This window comes from Ictalurus punctatus, chromosome 20 (assembly GCF_001660625.3).
Source record: "Ictalurus punctatus breed USDA103 chromosome 20, Coco_2.0, whole genome shotgun sequence".
In the NCBI taxonomy this organism is placed as follows: domain Eukaryota; kingdom Metazoa; phylum Chordata; class Actinopteri; order Siluriformes; family Ictaluridae; genus Ictalurus; species Ictalurus punctatus.
Window position 1 is genome coordinate 19,718,596 of NC_030435.2, and position 19,131 is coordinate 19,737,726.

The 19,131-nt window shown below is 40.8% G+C and overlaps 1 protein-coding gene across 2 annotated transcripts; it reads left to right on the top strand.

Moving 5' to 3' along the window:
* Nucleotides 1–598: 598 nt before the first annotated feature.
* Nucleotides 599–17,907, top strand: slc25a42 (solute carrier family 25 member 42). 2 transcript variants are annotated; one of them, XM_017496194.3, is made up of 8 exons: nucleotides 599–1,045; nucleotides 5,937–6,095; nucleotides 8,184–8,295; nucleotides 10,025–10,050; nucleotides 10,263–10,429; nucleotides 12,221–12,337; nucleotides 12,455–12,600; nucleotides 13,061–17,907. In XM_017496194.3, the coding sequence occupies exons 2-8, from the start codon at nucleotides 6,015–6,017 to the stop codon at nucleotides 13,369–13,371; spliced, it is 960 nt and encodes a 319-aa protein (XP_017351683.1). In that variant the 5' UTR covers nucleotides 599–1,045; nucleotides 5,937–6,014; the 3' UTR covers nucleotides 13,372–17,907. The 2 variants fall into 2 exon arrangements, with proteins under 2 accessions (XP_017351683.1, XP_017351682.1); XM_017496193.3 differs by having other exon boundaries at nucleotides 601–1,045; nucleotides 12,449–12,600.
* The last annotated feature ends 1,224 nt before the right edge of the window (nucleotides 17,908–19,131 follow it).

Below are 19,131 nucleotides of genomic sequence, written 5' to 3' on the forward strand. Positions count from 1 at the left end.
AAACAACATGTTTTAAAATCTGTTTATTATTGGTCTTAGTTTATTTGGAGCGTCCGTACACGAGCTGTTACTATAGAAACAATAACGTCTAAGAACGAGCGCATTCATATTAACCCATAGTTCCTGTTACAGCCGGAACTACTTGTGCTGTTATAGGAAAACAATGCACACTTTCTGACCAATCAGCTTCGGGCATTCAACAACTGCGCTATGGTAAAAATAACTATAAGAGAACGTTGTCATCATGTGTTCCCAAAAGCTTTCAAGGAACTGTCCTTGACTTTGTTAACCAAAACAGAATGTTATAAATTGGTTTAAAAAACAATCAAAGAAGAACCAAAATACTAAGGTTATGCTAACGTTCTGTGTTTGTTGATTATTTTTCTGTAACTGCATGTCAGGTCCTGTTTTATTCCCTTCTTCACTGTTAGGAATGTCCTGGACATGACATGTGCTGTCACGCCCCTCAATCTAACCTATCCCCGCACGCGGCTCTAACCGCAGACTTCATTTCCCACAATGCAATCCGATCCGCCCTTGCGTGCCAGTACCAAAGAGAGGCCACGTTTCAAATAGCGTCCCGCTCTCACACAGTGCACTATATAGGGCTCGAAATGCTAACACTCTGCACCTTTCTTTGTGCCTTACCTAGCTAATTACATGGCGATTTGGAATTGATCCAGAAGCGTCGATAGCTGCAGGCGAAAACAGCATGGAAGCCGCACGGCAACGCCACTCAGTTACAGACAGAAAACAAGCGACTTTTGTGCGTTTGGATGTCGTCTGCTGCGGGTTTGTCTGAACTCACCATGCGTAGTTTGCGTGTGTGACTGGTCGTCAGCTGCGTGAAGCAGCGCTCGTGACTCCGGCTAAGCGACAGTTGGCTAAGCTTCTGTAGGGTTAACGTTAGCTGGCTAAGCTCAAGGGGAGTGGTTGTCAAAGTGTCACCCGTGTGTTAGAAAGAAAAGAAAAGTCGTCCTGCGGCTCGGTTCGGAAAAGGAACAGGTGCAAAAGCAACGGAAAAGCTGTTTATTTAATCCGGAAGGTAAGTCGGGATATCATTAATAATGAAAAAGTGGCGCATTCGCGAACTTTCAATCAAAACATTGACATTACTGAGCCACGCCTGGTGAACTGGCTAATATGAACTTAACCTCATATCTAATAATGGGCCTGTTTTTATTCTGGAATGATCTGTGACATTTTTTAAAGGTTGCTGTTTATTTCTTTTGGTTTTTTATCATCATTGAAACATGATTCTGTAACGATATGGTCCTTTTATTCTGGTTATATTTGTGTTTATTTAAATGTATTTATGTGGTTACAGAAACTCTGGGTTATTTCCGACTGTAAGACTTTGAAAAATGAAAAATTGACTCTTAATTCCTTTGACCTAATACATCTGACCCTCTCTTTAGTCAGCCTCTGTCACATAGGCCTAGAATATAGGCTAGATGATCATTTAGCTAGATGATCCTAGATCCTAGATAGGCCCTAGATGATCATTTAGCTCGGTTTCATACACATAATACAAGCTCAATATGCTGGAATGAAGTGTGTTTTATTATCATTAGGGGTCCAAGCACGAAGTGCTGGAACTGTATTGTATTTGTTCATGTTGAAATCTTTTTTTTTTTTTTTTTTTCTTTCCTAAAACTGACCTCTATTTAACTGGAGACCAAAATTATAAAGTGTGAAGTTCTCACAACATTTAGGCTGAAAGTCACGGGCTCAAGTTACACGATTTGTGGCCTTGACTTTGGTGTCTCGTGGCTATGTCATGGTAATCAGTAGCCATGAGTTACTTAGGTTGTGGCTTTTCAGTATTACATTTATTCATTTAGCAGACACTTTTATCCAAAGTGACTTACAAATGAGAAAATACAAGCAAAATTTTTAGACACCATGTATTGTCTCTTGTCCTCAATGTATTAATATCTAGTCACATCTTATTTTAAAATTACCACCAAGACACGAGTGGCTTCGAATTGAACCCATTGTTTAGTCCAGGTTTAAGTTTTCCAATCATTTCTTGTAGTTGTGTGAATTTTTTAAAAATGCCAATAAAAATTGAATAGCGGTCAGAAACTGAAAGAGTACCTCATAGATAACTTTTATTTGTGATCATTTTCTACTTAAAATCTACTGCTGAAAAGTCTTCATAACAATTAATATTATGAGTAGCGTTATGTGTACTCGTGAATCCTGTCATGATTTGTTAAACCATGTCTAAACTAGCTTAACCGAGCCTGTTTAATTTAATTTAATTCGGAGTACGCCACCCTCGTAATTCTCATTTAACTCCGTATGCCAGAGGATAAACCTTGGATTTGCTCTAATCGTAGACTTGGTTAACCTAAAGCCTTAAATGTGCTTCTTTGATAATATTGCGTAAGGTGTTTTTGTATTCTTTCTTTAGAAACAGCAGCCCGTTTGTGTTGGATCTTTCCTCTTAGAGATCTCACCTAATCCATTTTGTAACGGGACACTTTTCAAAAGCAGACTAAAGACTAAAAGCTTGGCAGCATGACTGTAAGTTGATCCACAAGGAGATATGTGGAGGAAGAGAAGGACATGGAGTAGAAGATAGGACTGACAGTGTCTGAAATCAGGTTTAGAGAGAGTGAGAGAGAGTGAGAGGGGAAGAGAGAGAGGTGATATGTTTACAGCTTTGGGAGAAAGACATATTTAAAGCCTGTCGTGGAAATTAGACAACACTCGCAGACTCGAGTTTATTACAGAAAGATGGTTAATACAGGATAGAATTATGATCGCGCTCTGAAGCACTTGTGCTGAACCACTACTATATATAAGAAACGCGGAGCATGACACACGTCTGTGTACCGATAAGAGGCAGTTCAAACAGGCTTTGTTTTAGGGTCTTGGAAGATGTGCGGACGAACCTTGAACAGAAGAACGTTTGTGTCTCTGTAAGCAAATAAACATTCTGTACTGATCTCAGGGACATGACATGGCCGCCTTAGGCGTTATCCTCAGGCTGTGGTGGGCTATGTGCGTTCCTGAACTCATCAGGAAGTACCTGTGTTTCCAAATTGTTCCAAAATCATGTACTACCTCAAAGGCATATCTACTGTCTGTGTAGTTATTTACTGACTGTCCCTCAGCATGTCTTCATGCCTCTATGAGGGCATATAATTCAGCTGCTTGTGCTGAAAGGTTTGAGGGGAGACTTCCTGACAGACTGTCTCGTGTGCGGTTACTACTGCATAGCCCACCCGATTTTTACCTGTCTCTGGGTCACGTGATGCTGACCCGTCCACAAAAAGGATCAGATCTGGGTTTTCCAATGGAACATCCTTCAGTTCGACTCTAGGGGAGCACAGTTCTTTAGTCAGTACAACACAGTCATGCGGTTCCCTGTCTCCCTCTGTTGGAAGGAGAGTAGCAGGGTTAAGGACAGTACATTGTTTTATCGTGTCATTCGGCATGTCTATAGTATAGTGTTATGGTGCAGCCACCGTTGGGTGGACAGGTGTGAGGTTTTCTGTTCAAGTAGGAGTAACAACACCTCATGTGGAACCAAGAGGTTCATTTCTGAGTAACCTACCAGGTCTCTGGATGACACCACAGCTTTCTCAGCTGCTGCTGCTGCACGTACACTGGGGAAACTCTGCAGCGACTGGATCCAACTTACCTGAGAATGAGCTGTCCAACCTGTTGCATATGCCACCTCTCTGAGTGGTGCTTCTAGAATGGTCTAGTTTAAAATGAAAGTTCTGTGATACGAACACATACCTAGGGAACATATAACCTGTTTCTTCGTCAGAGGCTTGGAAATCTTCTGAATGGCAGATACTCTGTCTGCGGAGAGTTTCCTTCCACTGGTGGAGATGTCGTTCCCTAGAAATCTCACTTGCTGTACATACTGTAATTTGGAGAGACTGGCTTTGTGGCCTTCTTTGGCAAGATGGTGCAACAATTTAATGGTGTCAGTTTTACACCGTACCCTGGAGAAAGTGGTAGAGGTGCTAAGCTGTCCTTTAGCATTTGGTTGTATATCCTTAGTGACTCAGTCAGTGGTAAGGCTGCATCTGTCTTTTGCTCTGCACAACAGCGGGCATATAAACCTTGAACAGAAGAACATGTTTGTGTCTCTGAAAGCAGATAAACATTCTGTAATGATCTCAGTGACATGACATGGCCTTCTTAGGCGTTATCCTCAGATGAACAGAAAAAGAACAAGAACAAAACTATTACAAAGTAAAAATAAGTAATTTCCCTCACAAGCCAGAGAGAACTGTGAGAATAATGGAGATGCACTGGCTACTAATGGCTTTGCATTTAAGTGACATCTGACACAGGCCTTGTTTTATAATCGGCCACTAAGAGTTAACAATTAACAATCTTCCACATAGTTTTCGGTTTATTGTATAAACTACCGAGCAAAGTGTATCAGGTTGCTCTGAACAAATCTGACATTTGCACTAGGTGTGGATTTGGGGTTTGCTTTATACATCCTTATAGACCTGTTCCCATTCCGATGAACAACCTTTCACCCAGAAAGCCCGTCCTGCATATCCTGATATCCGAACACTATGTAGCCGTCATGCTTGGTGACTGAGAATAGCGCGTGAATGCAGGCCAGCTGGGTTGAAGTCAGTTTCCCTCAGCAACGCCGTGAACTCTGAATAAAGTCGGGTGTCTCTGCGGCGGTTTTCTGACACGGCCTCCAACAACAGACAGCACCACTTTGGGGACAGGGTGTGGGTGTAGCAGCTGATTAAATCATTCTGATGAATGAGTGCATGACTCCTAGGGACCATGAGTCTGTTCTTGATCATCTTTGAATGGTATTTTACAGGGACGAGCAAGTGCAAAGTCTGTTTAACACTTCAGCATTTTAAGATGGTGAATCGTCACACTGTATGAGAGGATCCCAATAAAATCTCGACTGAACGGACTACGCGATAACTAACTGTCCTTCCTGCTATTTTTTTTACATGAGAATTATAGCAGTGTTTATACACACGCACAAATAAAATAAAAATAAATTGGACGCTGCCGGAACTTTGTTGTCGTCAGCACGCCACACGATGCATTCTAAGACCGCCTACATCAGCTCGCAAAACAAAGAATTCCTGTGTGATTTTTGTGGGCGACAAAGTTGTAACATTTAAGTCGTTGAATCTATAAGGTGTCCTAAAAGTCTCCGTACATAGGGGAAATTAACACGTTTTAGCAAAATGTCTTGCTCAAGGCCCCAACAGTGGCAGCTTGGCAGTGCTTTGACTCGAACCCCTGACTTTCTGATCAGTGACCCAGAGCCTTAATCATTGAGCCACCGCTGCCCACTGACTCTGGAATTTGAAATCGTAATCTCTTCTAGACTAAGCTGTCTGACGGACTTTCACCGTTCAAAGTTCGGGTAATTTCTTACACATTTCTCTTATTTTCAGTGTGAGATTCGTGTGTGAGATCTAATTAACCACAAATGCTCTTTTAATTTCGTTTTTTTTCTTAAAGCAAGTGTGCCAATAATTCTGGAGCTGACTGCAAATATTCAAGGAGACAGAATCCACATTTCATGTCATCATTATGTTGTACGTGATGTAGCGAGCATATATAGTGAATAGGAAAACATTTCTTGATTTGGCCTTAGTGTTCATGAGTTAAATTTAATTAAACAAACAAAACAAGGGAACGGTGTGAAGGCATAGATTTTTACATGGGTCCTGGGTAGCCCAAGGAATGTAGCATCTCTCTAAATACAAACGTTTAACGTAGCAGTGCCGCTAATCTTCAACGGGTGTGTACAGTTAAAGGCTCAAATATATCCAAAAGCTACAATACGAAAGTAATGAACATTTCATAGCTCTAAATGTTTCACAGGACCATGAGTTAAATAAATGTTCACCAGTAAGTTCTATAAAGTTTGCACCAGGCTAATTGTGCTACTTTGTTTTTTTTTCTTCCAGGCAGTCCTCCAGCAAGTGTATGAGTGCAGCCAGCAAACCCCCCTGAGTGCTGGCGTGTGGTGCGTATAGCGGGTTGGCATGGGGAATGGAGTACAGGAACATGGGGGGGCGCTCACACAGGGTGAGGTGCTTCCACGACCTTCGTCCAGCCAGTCGGAGGTAATTAAAGAACAGCTGATAGCTAAAGATGTTATTGACTACATTAGCAATCATGACACACACCTTACAACAGATTTTAATGTGTCAAAGGGCATTCTGTATGAGTTATAATACACCAGTATAATTTGCTAATCACCTTGGACAACTAGTCATACTCGTTTCCTCTGTGTAAGGAAGAAGATTCTGAAGATAAATCTAAGAATATTGTATGTGTGTGTGTGTGTGTATACAGGCAACAAGAAGGGTGTATATCCAAGCACAGTGTGTAAATAACCCAAGCTAGCAGTACCAGTGGAGACTGCTGGTGTAAACATACTGACAGGGCTAAGACTCCCTGTGTTGATTTAAAAAAAAAAAAAAGACAGCACCTTTTTTGTCATCCATATCAGCTTGTTTGCTGTTAACAAATGTTTTAAGGTGGGTTGTTGTGGAGTTTTGTGGAACCAAGTGCACGGCGCAGTGATGCTGGGGCTGATTTCTTTCTAGGCCAGACCGTAGATTCATGCCAGTGTCGGTTAGTCCTGTCACGATAATTACGTTATCGATTTATCCTTCGATAGGTCGCTTTACTAGCCGGTTAATTAAGTCATCCAGACGCATTCTGTACACATATGAGATTAATCAGACATATACACATCCATAATACATCGTCAACAGTGATTGAGAAGTATGACATGCAGTCTCGGGTGTAATGACGGTGAATTTGATAATCTATCATAATATTTCCTCTAAAATGTGTTTGGAGGCAGTAAAAATAGATAAGCACACACTGTACAATCAGTATAAATTATACAAGTAAAGATGACAGAAATGTAAGTTTAGTGTTTTTCGGTTTGAACGAAAGCATTAGTTTTTCCGTTTTCCATGTTTGGTCTTTAGAGGAAACATGGCATGAAGCCAGGACCAGTAGAGCATTACTGGGAAATTACCTATCAGTTTTTAAGTGTGTGTATGTGTTTGCATCACCTCATTGTTATTATGCCATCAAGACATGTGATATCTCACATTGCTCAACACTAATAGTTTTATAGTCAAGCTACTGATATTGGTTTATAACCCTCCCAGTCATCACTGTACAGTAGTAGTTATAGAGTTATGATGTGTGTCCATGATCCCCTCAGAGACTACTTGTCTCTGTAGTTTCAGTCTTACACACCTCGTCATTCTTAAGCATCATCTCTCAGTTGGAATCAATGTGGTCCTCGTTTAGGAACTAAACATACAGGTAGATCTGCAGGAGCAGGAACTCCATCAGTTACCCTAACAGGCCCGAACAAGGAACTAGACAACTCACTTCAGGCATAACATTTTTCTTGCAATGTCTTCTCTCACACAAACGTGTCATTATTTCCATGTTGCAACACTGGGCTTAAAATTTTGTAGCCTGATGCATAATTCTGAACTGGGGTTGATCCAAGGTCAACAGCGTGGGATTTTAAATGAAATCTAATTGTATAGTTTTTGGTCTTGGGCATATAAGAATAGTTATGCAAAGCTTCTATTTCTAGACATGAGTATTATCGTCATATTGTGGGTCTGTTATGATAACCTCTTGAATTAACCACCACCTAAACTGTTGAGTCTCTTACCCAGGACTCCTGCATTCTTGTTTCTTGCATAAGTTTGGCTTAATTATCTACAGGATCTCAAACAAGCACAGTGCCACAACTGCATGTTTTGTGCACACACACAGGCACACACACAGGCACACAAACAAACCACTAGCTCATGCATGCCATTACATGCTGGTACTGACACCACATTACATGTAGGAGTCATGCACATTTCTTGATTTAAAAAATTTTTTTTGCCAGTCTTCTCATCATTATGAGATCTAAAATGTTAGGAGTGTGTAATGGACTTAATGATTGCCGTTGTTGGAATATCCGTCATATTTAGCATGGGTTTCCCATACTAAGGATACAAATGTTTGCACAGCAAGTATTTAATAATGCACTTATCTAATCGAGTAATTATGTGCTCAACAGATAAAACGGTTGAAGTAGCCTAGACGATTGTACTACTTCTCTGGGGATTTGGTAACATAACTGTGTGTGTGTGTGTGTGTGTGTGTGTGTGTGTGTGCAGGGTTTTAAGCAGGGCAGGAATGTGCTGAACACATTACTCTCTGGAGCCTTCGCAGGAGCTGTGGCTAAAACAGCTGTAGCTCCGCTGGACAGGACCAAGATCATCTTCCAAGGCAAGACAATATTTATACAAACCAACACAATCAGTATGAACTGTTCTTTCAAGCTGTGCACAGAAATTGGATGAGTTTTGGCAGGTGAAAGCCTCACTAGGTGTTCGTTAAGTAAATATAAACATTTAAAAATGGGTCATAGGGAAGATACAAGAGAGTGAAACTGCACCTCAAAGTGAAATCTCTGTATATAATCAGTTGGTTGTATACAAGTATATAAATGAGACTAGAGCTGCAACAACGAATCGATAATAAGCGATTATGAAAATCGTTGTCAACGAATCTCTTTCGATTAGTTGGTCTGCGTGCGGCACGGGTCACGTTTACTCATTACGTTACTTCTTTTCCGGAAACATGCATCGGAGTGTACAGACCAAAGTTGTGTCCCAAGTGACGTGCTATACACTTACACTACGCACTATGTAGTATCCTTTCAAATGGAGCACTAGCGCTTTTTTTTTTTTTTACTAACAGGAAGTATAAGCCGCTTCGTAGGCGATGGCGCATGACGTCGTACGCACGTAATGCGACGCCGCTAGCTTTAGCATATACCCATTTTACTGTTTAAGTCATCGTTACCTTTTATACGCAACATGACCTCAGTCACCATCAGACGGAGGCGTAACCGTCAAGTGACAGCGGAAAAAAGTGCGTGACCTCCAAGTCCTCTAAGGCATGGGAGCATTTTATATTAAATGCAGTGAAGTAGACTGTAACCTGGAGACTTATGGAGCACGGCAGCACAACAGTGCTGCACGAACGCAAACTTGTGTTTATATCAAAAAACGCTCCACTGTGTGCAACAGGTTAGGGAAACTGGTGCGAGTTGCTCAAAAGGTTCAATTTCTTTCACGTTTATTGTCATTATATGCTGCATTAAAATCTGTCCTTTATTATAACAGGAGTGATGTATTAGTATCGAGGCTGCGTAAGATCTGTAATGTCTAATTAAAATGGTACGATCAAGTAATTATAAGTAAGGCAGTGAAAGTGAGATTTTATTACTCTGTAGTTTGATTATCAGTGTTTTTTTTTTTTTTTGTTTTTGTTTTTTTTTGTGCATCCTTAAAAAATGCATAAATTCTTGATATTATTACAGTAACAGTCTATTCTCTTCTCATGCCCAGTGCTCCCGGGATAGGCTCCGAATCCCCCGCCGTTACCAAAGATGAATAAACAGCTCTATTTGTTTTTAAAAGTTTTGTGTTGCACATTTGATTATGGGGCGTCGAGGAGAGTGTCCGTTCATGCAGCTTTAACCCCTGTTTCAGGCAAAACATAGAGAATACGCTGCTTCCACGTTGCTTTTATACTTCAAATCATTGTAGGAGTGCTACATTTTGGTGTCCTGTTCAATAAGGGTGAACAACTTGAATGCACAAACAACAAAAAGAGCTTGTGGTCACTGGAGAAAGGGGATGGTCCCTGGGATGTAATCGTTCCCCAACTCTCATGTGGCATAGCAGCTCTTGACTGTTTAGTATAAAATATTTATATACTTATTTGGTTTCAGTGCATTTTCAATGATTGTACATAGTGTACACAAAATTATTCATGTGCAGTAGCTTAATTTGTAAAATAATCTAGTAAATAGTCTTAATGACCAAAGATTATTGCCCAATCCAATAATCAGACTACACAGGCATTACTGTCTTAAGGAAATATTCTAACATTTATGTCATTTATGTCTCATTCTTTGTCTTTTTTTTTTTTTTTTTTTACATTTTAGTGTCTTCAAACAGATTTTCTGCCAAGGTGAGAATTGACAAGTTTTTTTTTCTTTTCTTTCTTGTGACATAAAACTTTTCCAAAAAATATCCGCATAATGACCATAAGCATTCATCCTTGTAAAGATGATTGTTATGCTGTGTAGATTTTGAGTAGCGCAACCTAAAGTGTTCATGGCATTTACTCACTGAAAAATAAAGCCAAACCCATGCAGATGACCGTGTCTTTGTGATGAACAGGAGGCGTACCGGTTGATTTATCGCACCTATCTGACTGAAGGCTTCCTGAGCTTATGGAGGGGCAACTCCGCCACCATGGTGAGGGTCATCCCATACGCTGCCATCCAGTTTTGTGCCCACGAACAATACAAGAGGCTTCTAGGAGGCTATTATGGCTTTCAGGGCAAGTGAGTACCTTCCATACAGTCCAAGATGTTTGGTGTAGCTTTCTGACTTGACCTGAACAGCTTGTGTGAGATCTGATCATTATAGAAGTTGGCAAAAATGTAAGTGAATCTTTGCTGATGTTCACCAGATTTCAGAGTGAGAAACCTGTTTTAGGATTATAGAGCTAGGTTTTTTTTTTTTTTTGGAGATGTGAGATGCGATTATCAGACACTGCTTCACAGTTTCCTGCATCCAGAGAGGTAAAGTACACTGGTCAGGAGCTGCATGTCAACAGCAGACCTATTTCTGTCCGTTTAAGAAGCTTCAAGTGCTGGCTCATGTATAAAAAGATTTGTTAGGGAAGTTAGTAACGGCATTATGATGTACACAGTGCTGGGTTAGGAAAAGTTGGGCACTCGGACTTGTCACATACTCGGGTAAATTTGTACTCGGAATTTTCTGTTGATTTAATGTTAATCAATAAAGAACAGACAATAATAACTTCAGTAAATTTAATAAGAATCACAGTATGTATGTCATACAGTGAAGTCTGTATTATTTTACATTTAATCGCTTTATTCAATTTCCGTGGTATTTCTTAATTGAATACTCCTGATGGACCTTAGAAAACCTATCGTTATTGTGAAATAAGATCGTAGTCATATCGCCCATGTCTAAACATTAGCATTTGGTGATTCCAGTCTTGAATTTCATGTGAAATGTTGTACTTAATGTAGTAAATATCATAAATATCTACTGATGGGGATTTTTTTTTTTTGTTCAGAAATGAGTTTGTCATTAATAGACAGATTAAAAGCAGTAATAAAACATGAAGCTTGTTATGACATGCTGCTAAATGTAACTCTACTCTGTACGCTTTCTCTGTCTATGTAACTGTGGAGGAGACGCATCAAATCATTGAAATATAAACTCGAACTGGAGGACACGATATAGTGTGATACAATAGCAAAACAGGTTCATGTGTAATATAATAAAAGTTCTACATATACCTCTATATACATTTTTTTTTTTCCTTTGAAGCCATTTTTTGAGTACAACTTGGCCCCTTTTGGACTCGGACTCCGACTCGATTGGTTAAGGACTTGGTCTCGACTCGAACTCGACAAAGGTGAACTTGGACCCAGCACTAGTTTGTGATTTGTGTGTATTGGGAATGTAACCGAATACATTATTCATAACAGACACATTTGGAGACACACTATATCTATCTTTTATTAAAGCTTGGTTGAGACTAGTTGTGCGCATTGACGCTGGGATCCTGCAGGATGTGACACAAATGGAGGTTAGGTGTGAGTGAGTGATAAGATATGAAGCTCAGAGGACCAACGAAGACCATGTTCACTGACATGAACGCAGCGCATTTACGGTGTTCATTCATTCATAGTTAGTCACTGCCTGGTCAGGGTCATTGTGGGTTAAATCAGGATAGTTTAATTATTTTGGGGAAATAGAACCAACTAAAATTACTCAGAGCATGTCGCAGGTTAAAAAAAGAAATCTCTGTGAACTTGAGTGATGTAGCTGAGGTTGAGAAACTCAGTCAGAGCCACACCTACTTTGGGTTTAAATCCTGATGCAGATATGGATAGTTACAGATAATGTCATTAGTGTATATGGGTTTGATTGTAAGATGGTTTTCTGAATCAGTATGAGTGATTGAAACGTTACACTTGGAGAGCAATGTATGTTAAAGTATAAATAGCAACCAACAGCACTCCTCCTTTCTGCATAATGTGTACTAGCATCTTTTTGGGAATCTCAAATTTGTGTTCCTCTCCTCTCTGTTGCAGGGCTCTGCCTCCTGTGCCGAGACTCCTGGCTGGCTCACTGGCTGGCATCACAGCCGCCATGCTCACGTACCCGCTCGACATGGTGCGCGCCCGCATGGCAGTCACGCCGAAAGAAATGTAAGAGACAGCGCTTTTCAGACGACATCCATCTTCAGAAGGAAATTTTTGTAAACGCAATGGAGCAAGTGTTTATTGAATTACCTGAATTAAGGTTTGCATTTTGCCCAGGTACAGTAATATAATGCACGTGTTTGTGCGGATCTCCCGCGACGAAGGACTGAAGACCCTCTACAGTGGATTCACTCCGACTATACTGGGCGTGGTTCCTTACGCAGGCCTCAGCTTCTTCACTTATGAGACGCTTAAGAAACTCCATGCAGGTGCATTCCGCTGTGTGAATGTGTGTGTACGTGGGAAAGAGAGAGAGAAAATGTTTGAGTAGATGATGTTTGTCAGTTACATTTGCAATCGTAATATTGTTTAGCTTGTTTTGTGTGGTTTGTGGAAATTTCCCAGGAATGCTTCTAAATATGACGAAACCTTTTAGAAGGTTTGAAATTTCGTCTTTATCGGCGTCACTCGGTGGCTGACCTGGTCGTACCGACTTTTCTAGTTTTCCCCTTCCTGTCAATTTCCGTAGCAGCAAACATTCAGGTTTCGGTTTCCACCCTTTTTGCGACATCAATTCACACCCAGTAATGCTAAGCCTTTGAAGTTTGATATTTGATCATGCTAATTTGCGCTTGATAGTAATGTCTCAGCAACTAGGAAACGAAGGTGTTTGTTCACCTTTCGACTTTGCTCCTCGAATAAACCCTTGCTTTCGTGTTCGTGTTTCAGAGAAGACAGGAAGAGCTCAGCCTTACTCATACGAGCGGCTGGCGTTTGGTGCGTGCGCCGGCCTCATCGGGCAGTCGGCTTCGTACCCGCTGGACGTGGTGCGACGGCGCATGCAGACGGCCGGTGTGACGGGCCGCGCGTACAGCACCATCGTGGGCACCATGCGGGAGATCGTGTCAGAGGAGGGCGTCATCCGTGGCCTGTACAAAGGCCTGAGCATGAACTGGGTCAAAGGGCCTATTGCTGTGGGCATCAGCTTCATGACCTTTGACCTCACCCAGATCCTGCTGCGCAAGGTGGGTGCAAGATAGCCCATCACTTTTTAGGGGCAGCACGGTAAGCAAGATCTGTATCCCTATATCTGAGGCTGCCTGGAAAGGAATAAACAGGGTCTTCTTGCTGCTCGTGATGGACTCAGCGAGGAGGAAGAGTGGAAACCAGTGCACATGCTGCCAGAGAAAACAGGAAGTTTACCAACTGACACACGCACAGAAATGGGACTTTTGTGGAAGTTTGTGTTTCCATATTTTGCCGGGCTGTGAAATTACATTTTAGTGATTTTTTTTGTTTTGTTTTCTGAGTTGGAGAATCTCTTGGTACACACTATGTGTGTATGTGTGAGTGTGTGTGTGAAATAGAGAAATATAGTTACAGACAGAGACGGAATGAATGTACATCCTGTATTTTCTCTCCCTTTATACTGCCCTCTCACAAGTGTCCAAGTCCAGTAACATACAGGATGTTGGGTTTAGTTGCCTTTGTTTGAATGTCTAAAACTATTTAGTATGAGAGACACAAAAACAGAAGAAATCCGAAGAAAGCAAGTACTTTTTCACAGCACTCTACATGCACGTTTATGAAATTCTTATTTCCTACAGTATCATTCAGTTAAACCCTCTTGGTTGCCAGCAGCCAATCAGGAGATGGAAATGATGGGGGTAAGATCTTGATTGGTTAAGTATGACAACTAATAAATAATAGACATGAGGCAGGGCTTAAGGTTTAGGTCTTAAATGGCATCTTGTGTAGTGTTTCAAAAAATGAATTGAAGAAGACTAAACTGCCTGCTGCTGTTTAATACATTTGAATACATTAATACATTTAAATTTAATACATTTACAAATGTAACTGTGTAAGCACCTAGCAGGAAGAAAAAAAAAAGCATCAAATATTCATTTAATCACTCAGCTCTACTTCATGCTCGATTCTGTATTTTTATAGATAATTTCTGTATCTATATTTCCTCTCTTCTGTGTGTGTTAACCTCCGAATTTCTTTTCCCCGCCCTTCTGCCGGACGTCTGATGCGTCCGAGCTGCCTCGATCGTTGATATATAATAATGATAATATATAAACCCGAAAGAGATATTTTTATTATTTCATTTCAGCCGTATGAATTTTTGATCATTTAGTAGTGAACCTATTAAATTTTTGTTTGTTAGTTTTTTAAAGAGAGAAACAGCAATAAGGATGTTATGAAGCAGAACGGAGAGGTGTTATGGGGAAGATTCGTTGCGTCTCGCTACTCGTTCTCACTGCTGATGAACAATGTCCACTGCTTCTATCTTTATCCTGAGCAGTATGTGGACGGCCGGTCACACCACAGAGGGCCGAGAGCAGGTGGTGTGTGTGTATGAGAGAGAGAGAGTGAGTGAGTGTGAGAGAGAGAGACAGACGGACGGAGAGAGCTGACCAGCTGTGGGCAGTAAAATGCAGTTTGGCTCTTATTTAAAGTTGTGTGTGGGGTGTTGTTTCTCTCTTGTCCTACACATCTCTGTGCTTTAGTAGGTATACCGTGGTGCGTATTAAGACGTGTGTGTGTTCAGGTTAGGTGTGTAAATGATAATGAGCTTTGGATGAGAATGTACTAAGTGCCTCCAGAGAGAGTAGACAGATATACTATAACTGATGCGTACCATCAGAAAAAGGGGAACCTTTTTCTTTATCGCTTAACTTTTTATTACCTTTATTATGGATCTTTCACCTGGAAATGTGGATATAGTGCAGCTTTAGAAATGAATTAAGATGCACAGGTTGATCTATATAGAGTAAAGCTTAAAGCAAAGTGCACTACATGCGCCTTTCTAGATAAAAGATCTACAAAGTGTCTATGCTTCCGGATAACATCCCAGCGACAGAGCAGTACAGTCGAGTTTCCTTGTTTCTGATGCGTCATACGGTTATACATCTATATCTTGTGACCATGTGTGATTAAAGTGCAATAGGTAAAAGCTCATTCCGAGTAACTGCATGATTTATTATCGTCCTCGTTTCAGCAGTTTGGTGTCGTGAGGAAAACGTAAAGGAATACTCCAGCACTTTGCTGTGTGTGTGATTACGCTGAACTGGAATTTCAGCACCTTTACCTGAGGAGAAAAGAACAACAAACCTGTTTTCAACATCATTTATATACAAAGGACAGAGTATGGAAACCGTTTGAATTCTTCAGTCAGAAATATTCTCAAGTGCTTTCAGATGGGACTGCTTTTTTCGTTTGATGTGACGGTGCTGTGTGTAGCACAATAATGACTTTTTATTGTTCTGTGTTGTTGGAAATTTCGATGACTCTTCAGAAGAACAGCTTTTGGTAACATGTCTTCCTCATCTTAACACCGTTGTGTTGAATTTGCGTTCTACACTTGCATTATAAGTGAGTTTTGACTGAACAGTTTTTCCTGTTCTTTTTTTTTTGTTTGTTTGTTTGTTTGTAAATGAAAGTGTTCGATTTCCGTTCTGCGTTAGAGATGCATCGCTTCCCTGCTCATCGAGTGCATGCTCATGCATGTTCATTTCCTCATACTTGTAAAAATGATCTGATGCCAACATCGAATACCACATATTTGTATGTGAAGTAAGTCTAGTGTACGAAATGACCACGATCTGGATGTAGTTCATGATTACTGATGGCAAAGTAAAGCAGACCCCAAACTGCACAATATATCAAGACGACGTACTGCAGTCAGTCCCTCCAGGATTTCATGATTGCAGAAATTCCACGCTATTCAGAGGAGCTTGTAATTTTTCAACATTATTGCAGATTTGGGCCAAGACGAGTCCTGTGACATCATCACAACGTTCAGCGTGCGGCCAAATATCCCTCTTCGATTCACGTGCGTCGAACATGAGTACAGCTAAAAGTTCTCATTTACCAACAAACATCACCGTGAAAGAACGTGCACAACAATTGTGCGATTGCAATTTCGTTTTCAAGAAAACTCCTCAAATTTCATGGCAATTTTTTTTTTTAAGCCACTGCAAAATCGAGCATTTTTTGCCGCAACAATCACAGAAAAACTCCACGACATCCTGTACCAGAGCGCGAAATGTGCTGTGAATTGCACACACACAGAAAGATATTGAGCGAGCAGAGAAACTGTACTGTGTGTGAGAGAGCACTTAGGTTCAGCGAGCACCGAGCACTGCGAATTTCATGCTTTGGGTCTACGCTTTGCTCATTTTTAACGAGCACGCTCGCTGATGCTGCTCATCGCACTCAGAGCTTAAAAATGGTAAGTTCCATAATGACGTGAAGTAGGTTCCTCATTTCAGTAGCGGTATGGCTGCACTCGTACCCGGTCTTGCCATCGATGCATCTGTACTCCGTGGTAACTGCACATTTGTTACAGTGAATATAGACTGACTTTTAATGCAGTGAAGTATTCCTTTAATATTATTGACTATCGTCAAAGCTTTCAGGCGGCGTGACGTGTAAATATCTGCGTTTGCTTCCTGAAGTCTGACAGTCTGATGTTCTGCACCGATATTCAGTGGTGTTGAGTGTTTTGATGAAACGGTGTGATAGGACTGTGAGCTGTGACCAGTTACTTATTCACACAACAATGTCAAACAAGGTCAGATGAAATTTTCAAAAGTGAACAAAATGACAACACTTTGTTTTCAAAATCTGGTTTAGTTCTCTCTGTCTCTCTCTCTCTCTCTCTCTCTCTCTCTCTCTCTCTCTGTCGGTCTCTCTCTCTCTCTCTCTGTCGGTCTCTCTCTCTCTGTCTCTCTGTCTTTCTCTCTCTCTCTCTCTCTCTCTCTCTCTCTCTCTCTGTCGGTCTCTCTCTCTCTCTCTCTCTCTCTCTCTCTCTCTCTCTCTGTCGGTCTCTCTCTCTCTCTCTCTCTCTGTCGGTCTCTCTCTCTCTCTCTCTCTCTCTCTCTGTCAGTCTCTCTCTCTCTCTCTCTCTCTGTCGGTCTCTCTCTCTCTCTCTCTCTCTCTCTCTCTCTCTGTCAGTCTCTCGCTGTCGGTCTTGTTCTCTCTCTGTCTCTCTGCCTGTCTGTCTCTCGTTCTCTCTCTTTCTAGCTCTCGTTCTCTCTCGCTCGCTCTCTGTCTATCTCTCTGTCTCTCTCTCTCTCTCTCTCTCTCTCTCTCTCTCTCTCTCTGTGTGTTTGTTTTTATAAAAATTTGTTCCTTCAGCAGAAGAGTTTATTAATAGACAATCACTCGATGCCAAAGCACAGTTTGTGTGTGAGTCTGTTTTATTTGGCATTGTATGTTGTGTTATGTTGTAACTCAGTGAGGCCTAATCACTTTGACACTGTTTGAAAATGGTCATTATATTGTCAAAACTAATTAACCACATGTTTTCCTTACATGTAGCAGGTACTGAAAACTCAGACATGTCTTTTTAAATTTGAACTAACTGGACTAGAGAATATAACTTACCTTTACGAGCTGTAAATGAAATGTAATTTCGCCTCAGTGAAGAATGAAGTCACTCGATGACGTTTCAGTGTGGTGAAAGTTCTGCTGTTTCCAATGGTTTAATCTCTTTAAAATGGCTCATTTTGTAAAGAATTTTAGTGTATTGTGCCAACGAATGTATATTAAACTAACCAGATCAGTCAGTCTGTGTTTTGTTTTTTTTTGGTGCTAAAGTTTATTGCTGAGTGCAAAAGTTTGCACGCCCTTAGAACTCAATAAGGAACACTTTGCAGCAAGACATTTAGTGTGTTTGGTTTTACACGTCTTCTTTTATTATCAGAACAAACGGTGTACGTCAAGGTAGTGGAAACGATATGTAGTTCAAATGTTAGGATTACACTTCTCCCTTTCTGAATGTGAGCAAAATCGTTTCTTAAACCTAGAATTGGGTTCAGTTTACTCAAGTGGTCCAATGCAGGTTACTTGATCATTTGTGAATTTTTTTTTTGGGAGTGATTACATCTATGTATTGGCATTGTGAAACCCCCCAGATCACATTTATTTATTTATCTATCTATCTATCTATCTATCTATCTATCTATCTATCTATCTATTTACTTGGTTTAACTATGACGGCGATCTTTGTGTCATGGCACAGAGAAAATTTTGGTTATACAGCTCTTCATGGACACCTCAGTGTCTCGGCTCAGGATGGTCCTAGCTCCTTGAAACAAAAACTGACCTCTAGCGCACATTACAAGGTAATGGGAGTGTGTGTGTGCATTTAAAAAAAAAAAAAAAATTCCCCTCACTTTCGAGTTGGAGATCTCTATTGCTAGTGGCCAACCAGATATTCAATTTGGTTTTATTTGTGGGGCGGCTGTGGCTCAGGTGCTCGATCCCTGGCCCACATACCTCCACATGCCGAAGTGTACTTGGAGAAGATACGGAACTCCAAGTTGCTCCCGATGGCAAGTTAGCGATGTGTATGTGTGAGTGAGAAACAGTGTAACGTGCTTTGTAGAACCGCTAAGGAAAAAAGGTGTTATATAAGTGCAGACCATTTACCACACCAAACTGAAATTCACAGAAATAAATAAACAGATGCAATATAGGCATAACAAATAATAAAAAATGAACAGAATTTTGCAGTAATTGTTTATAATGGACATCCAATAGTTTATAATTGTCAGTGATATTGACAGTTCATATTGAAGCTGTGAAGTGTGATCTATCACAGGGTTCTTCACATCTGCAGAGGTTAGCTCCAGCCTCCAAACTCACCTGCATGTAATATTCCAGTTTTCCTGAAGACAGAACAGAACAAAACACACAGAGGTAGGATTAGGAGTTTTGCTCAAGGGTCCAAATGTGGCTCTTGGGCAGTACTGGGATTTAAACTCACAACCCCTGAACTAGCACATTCA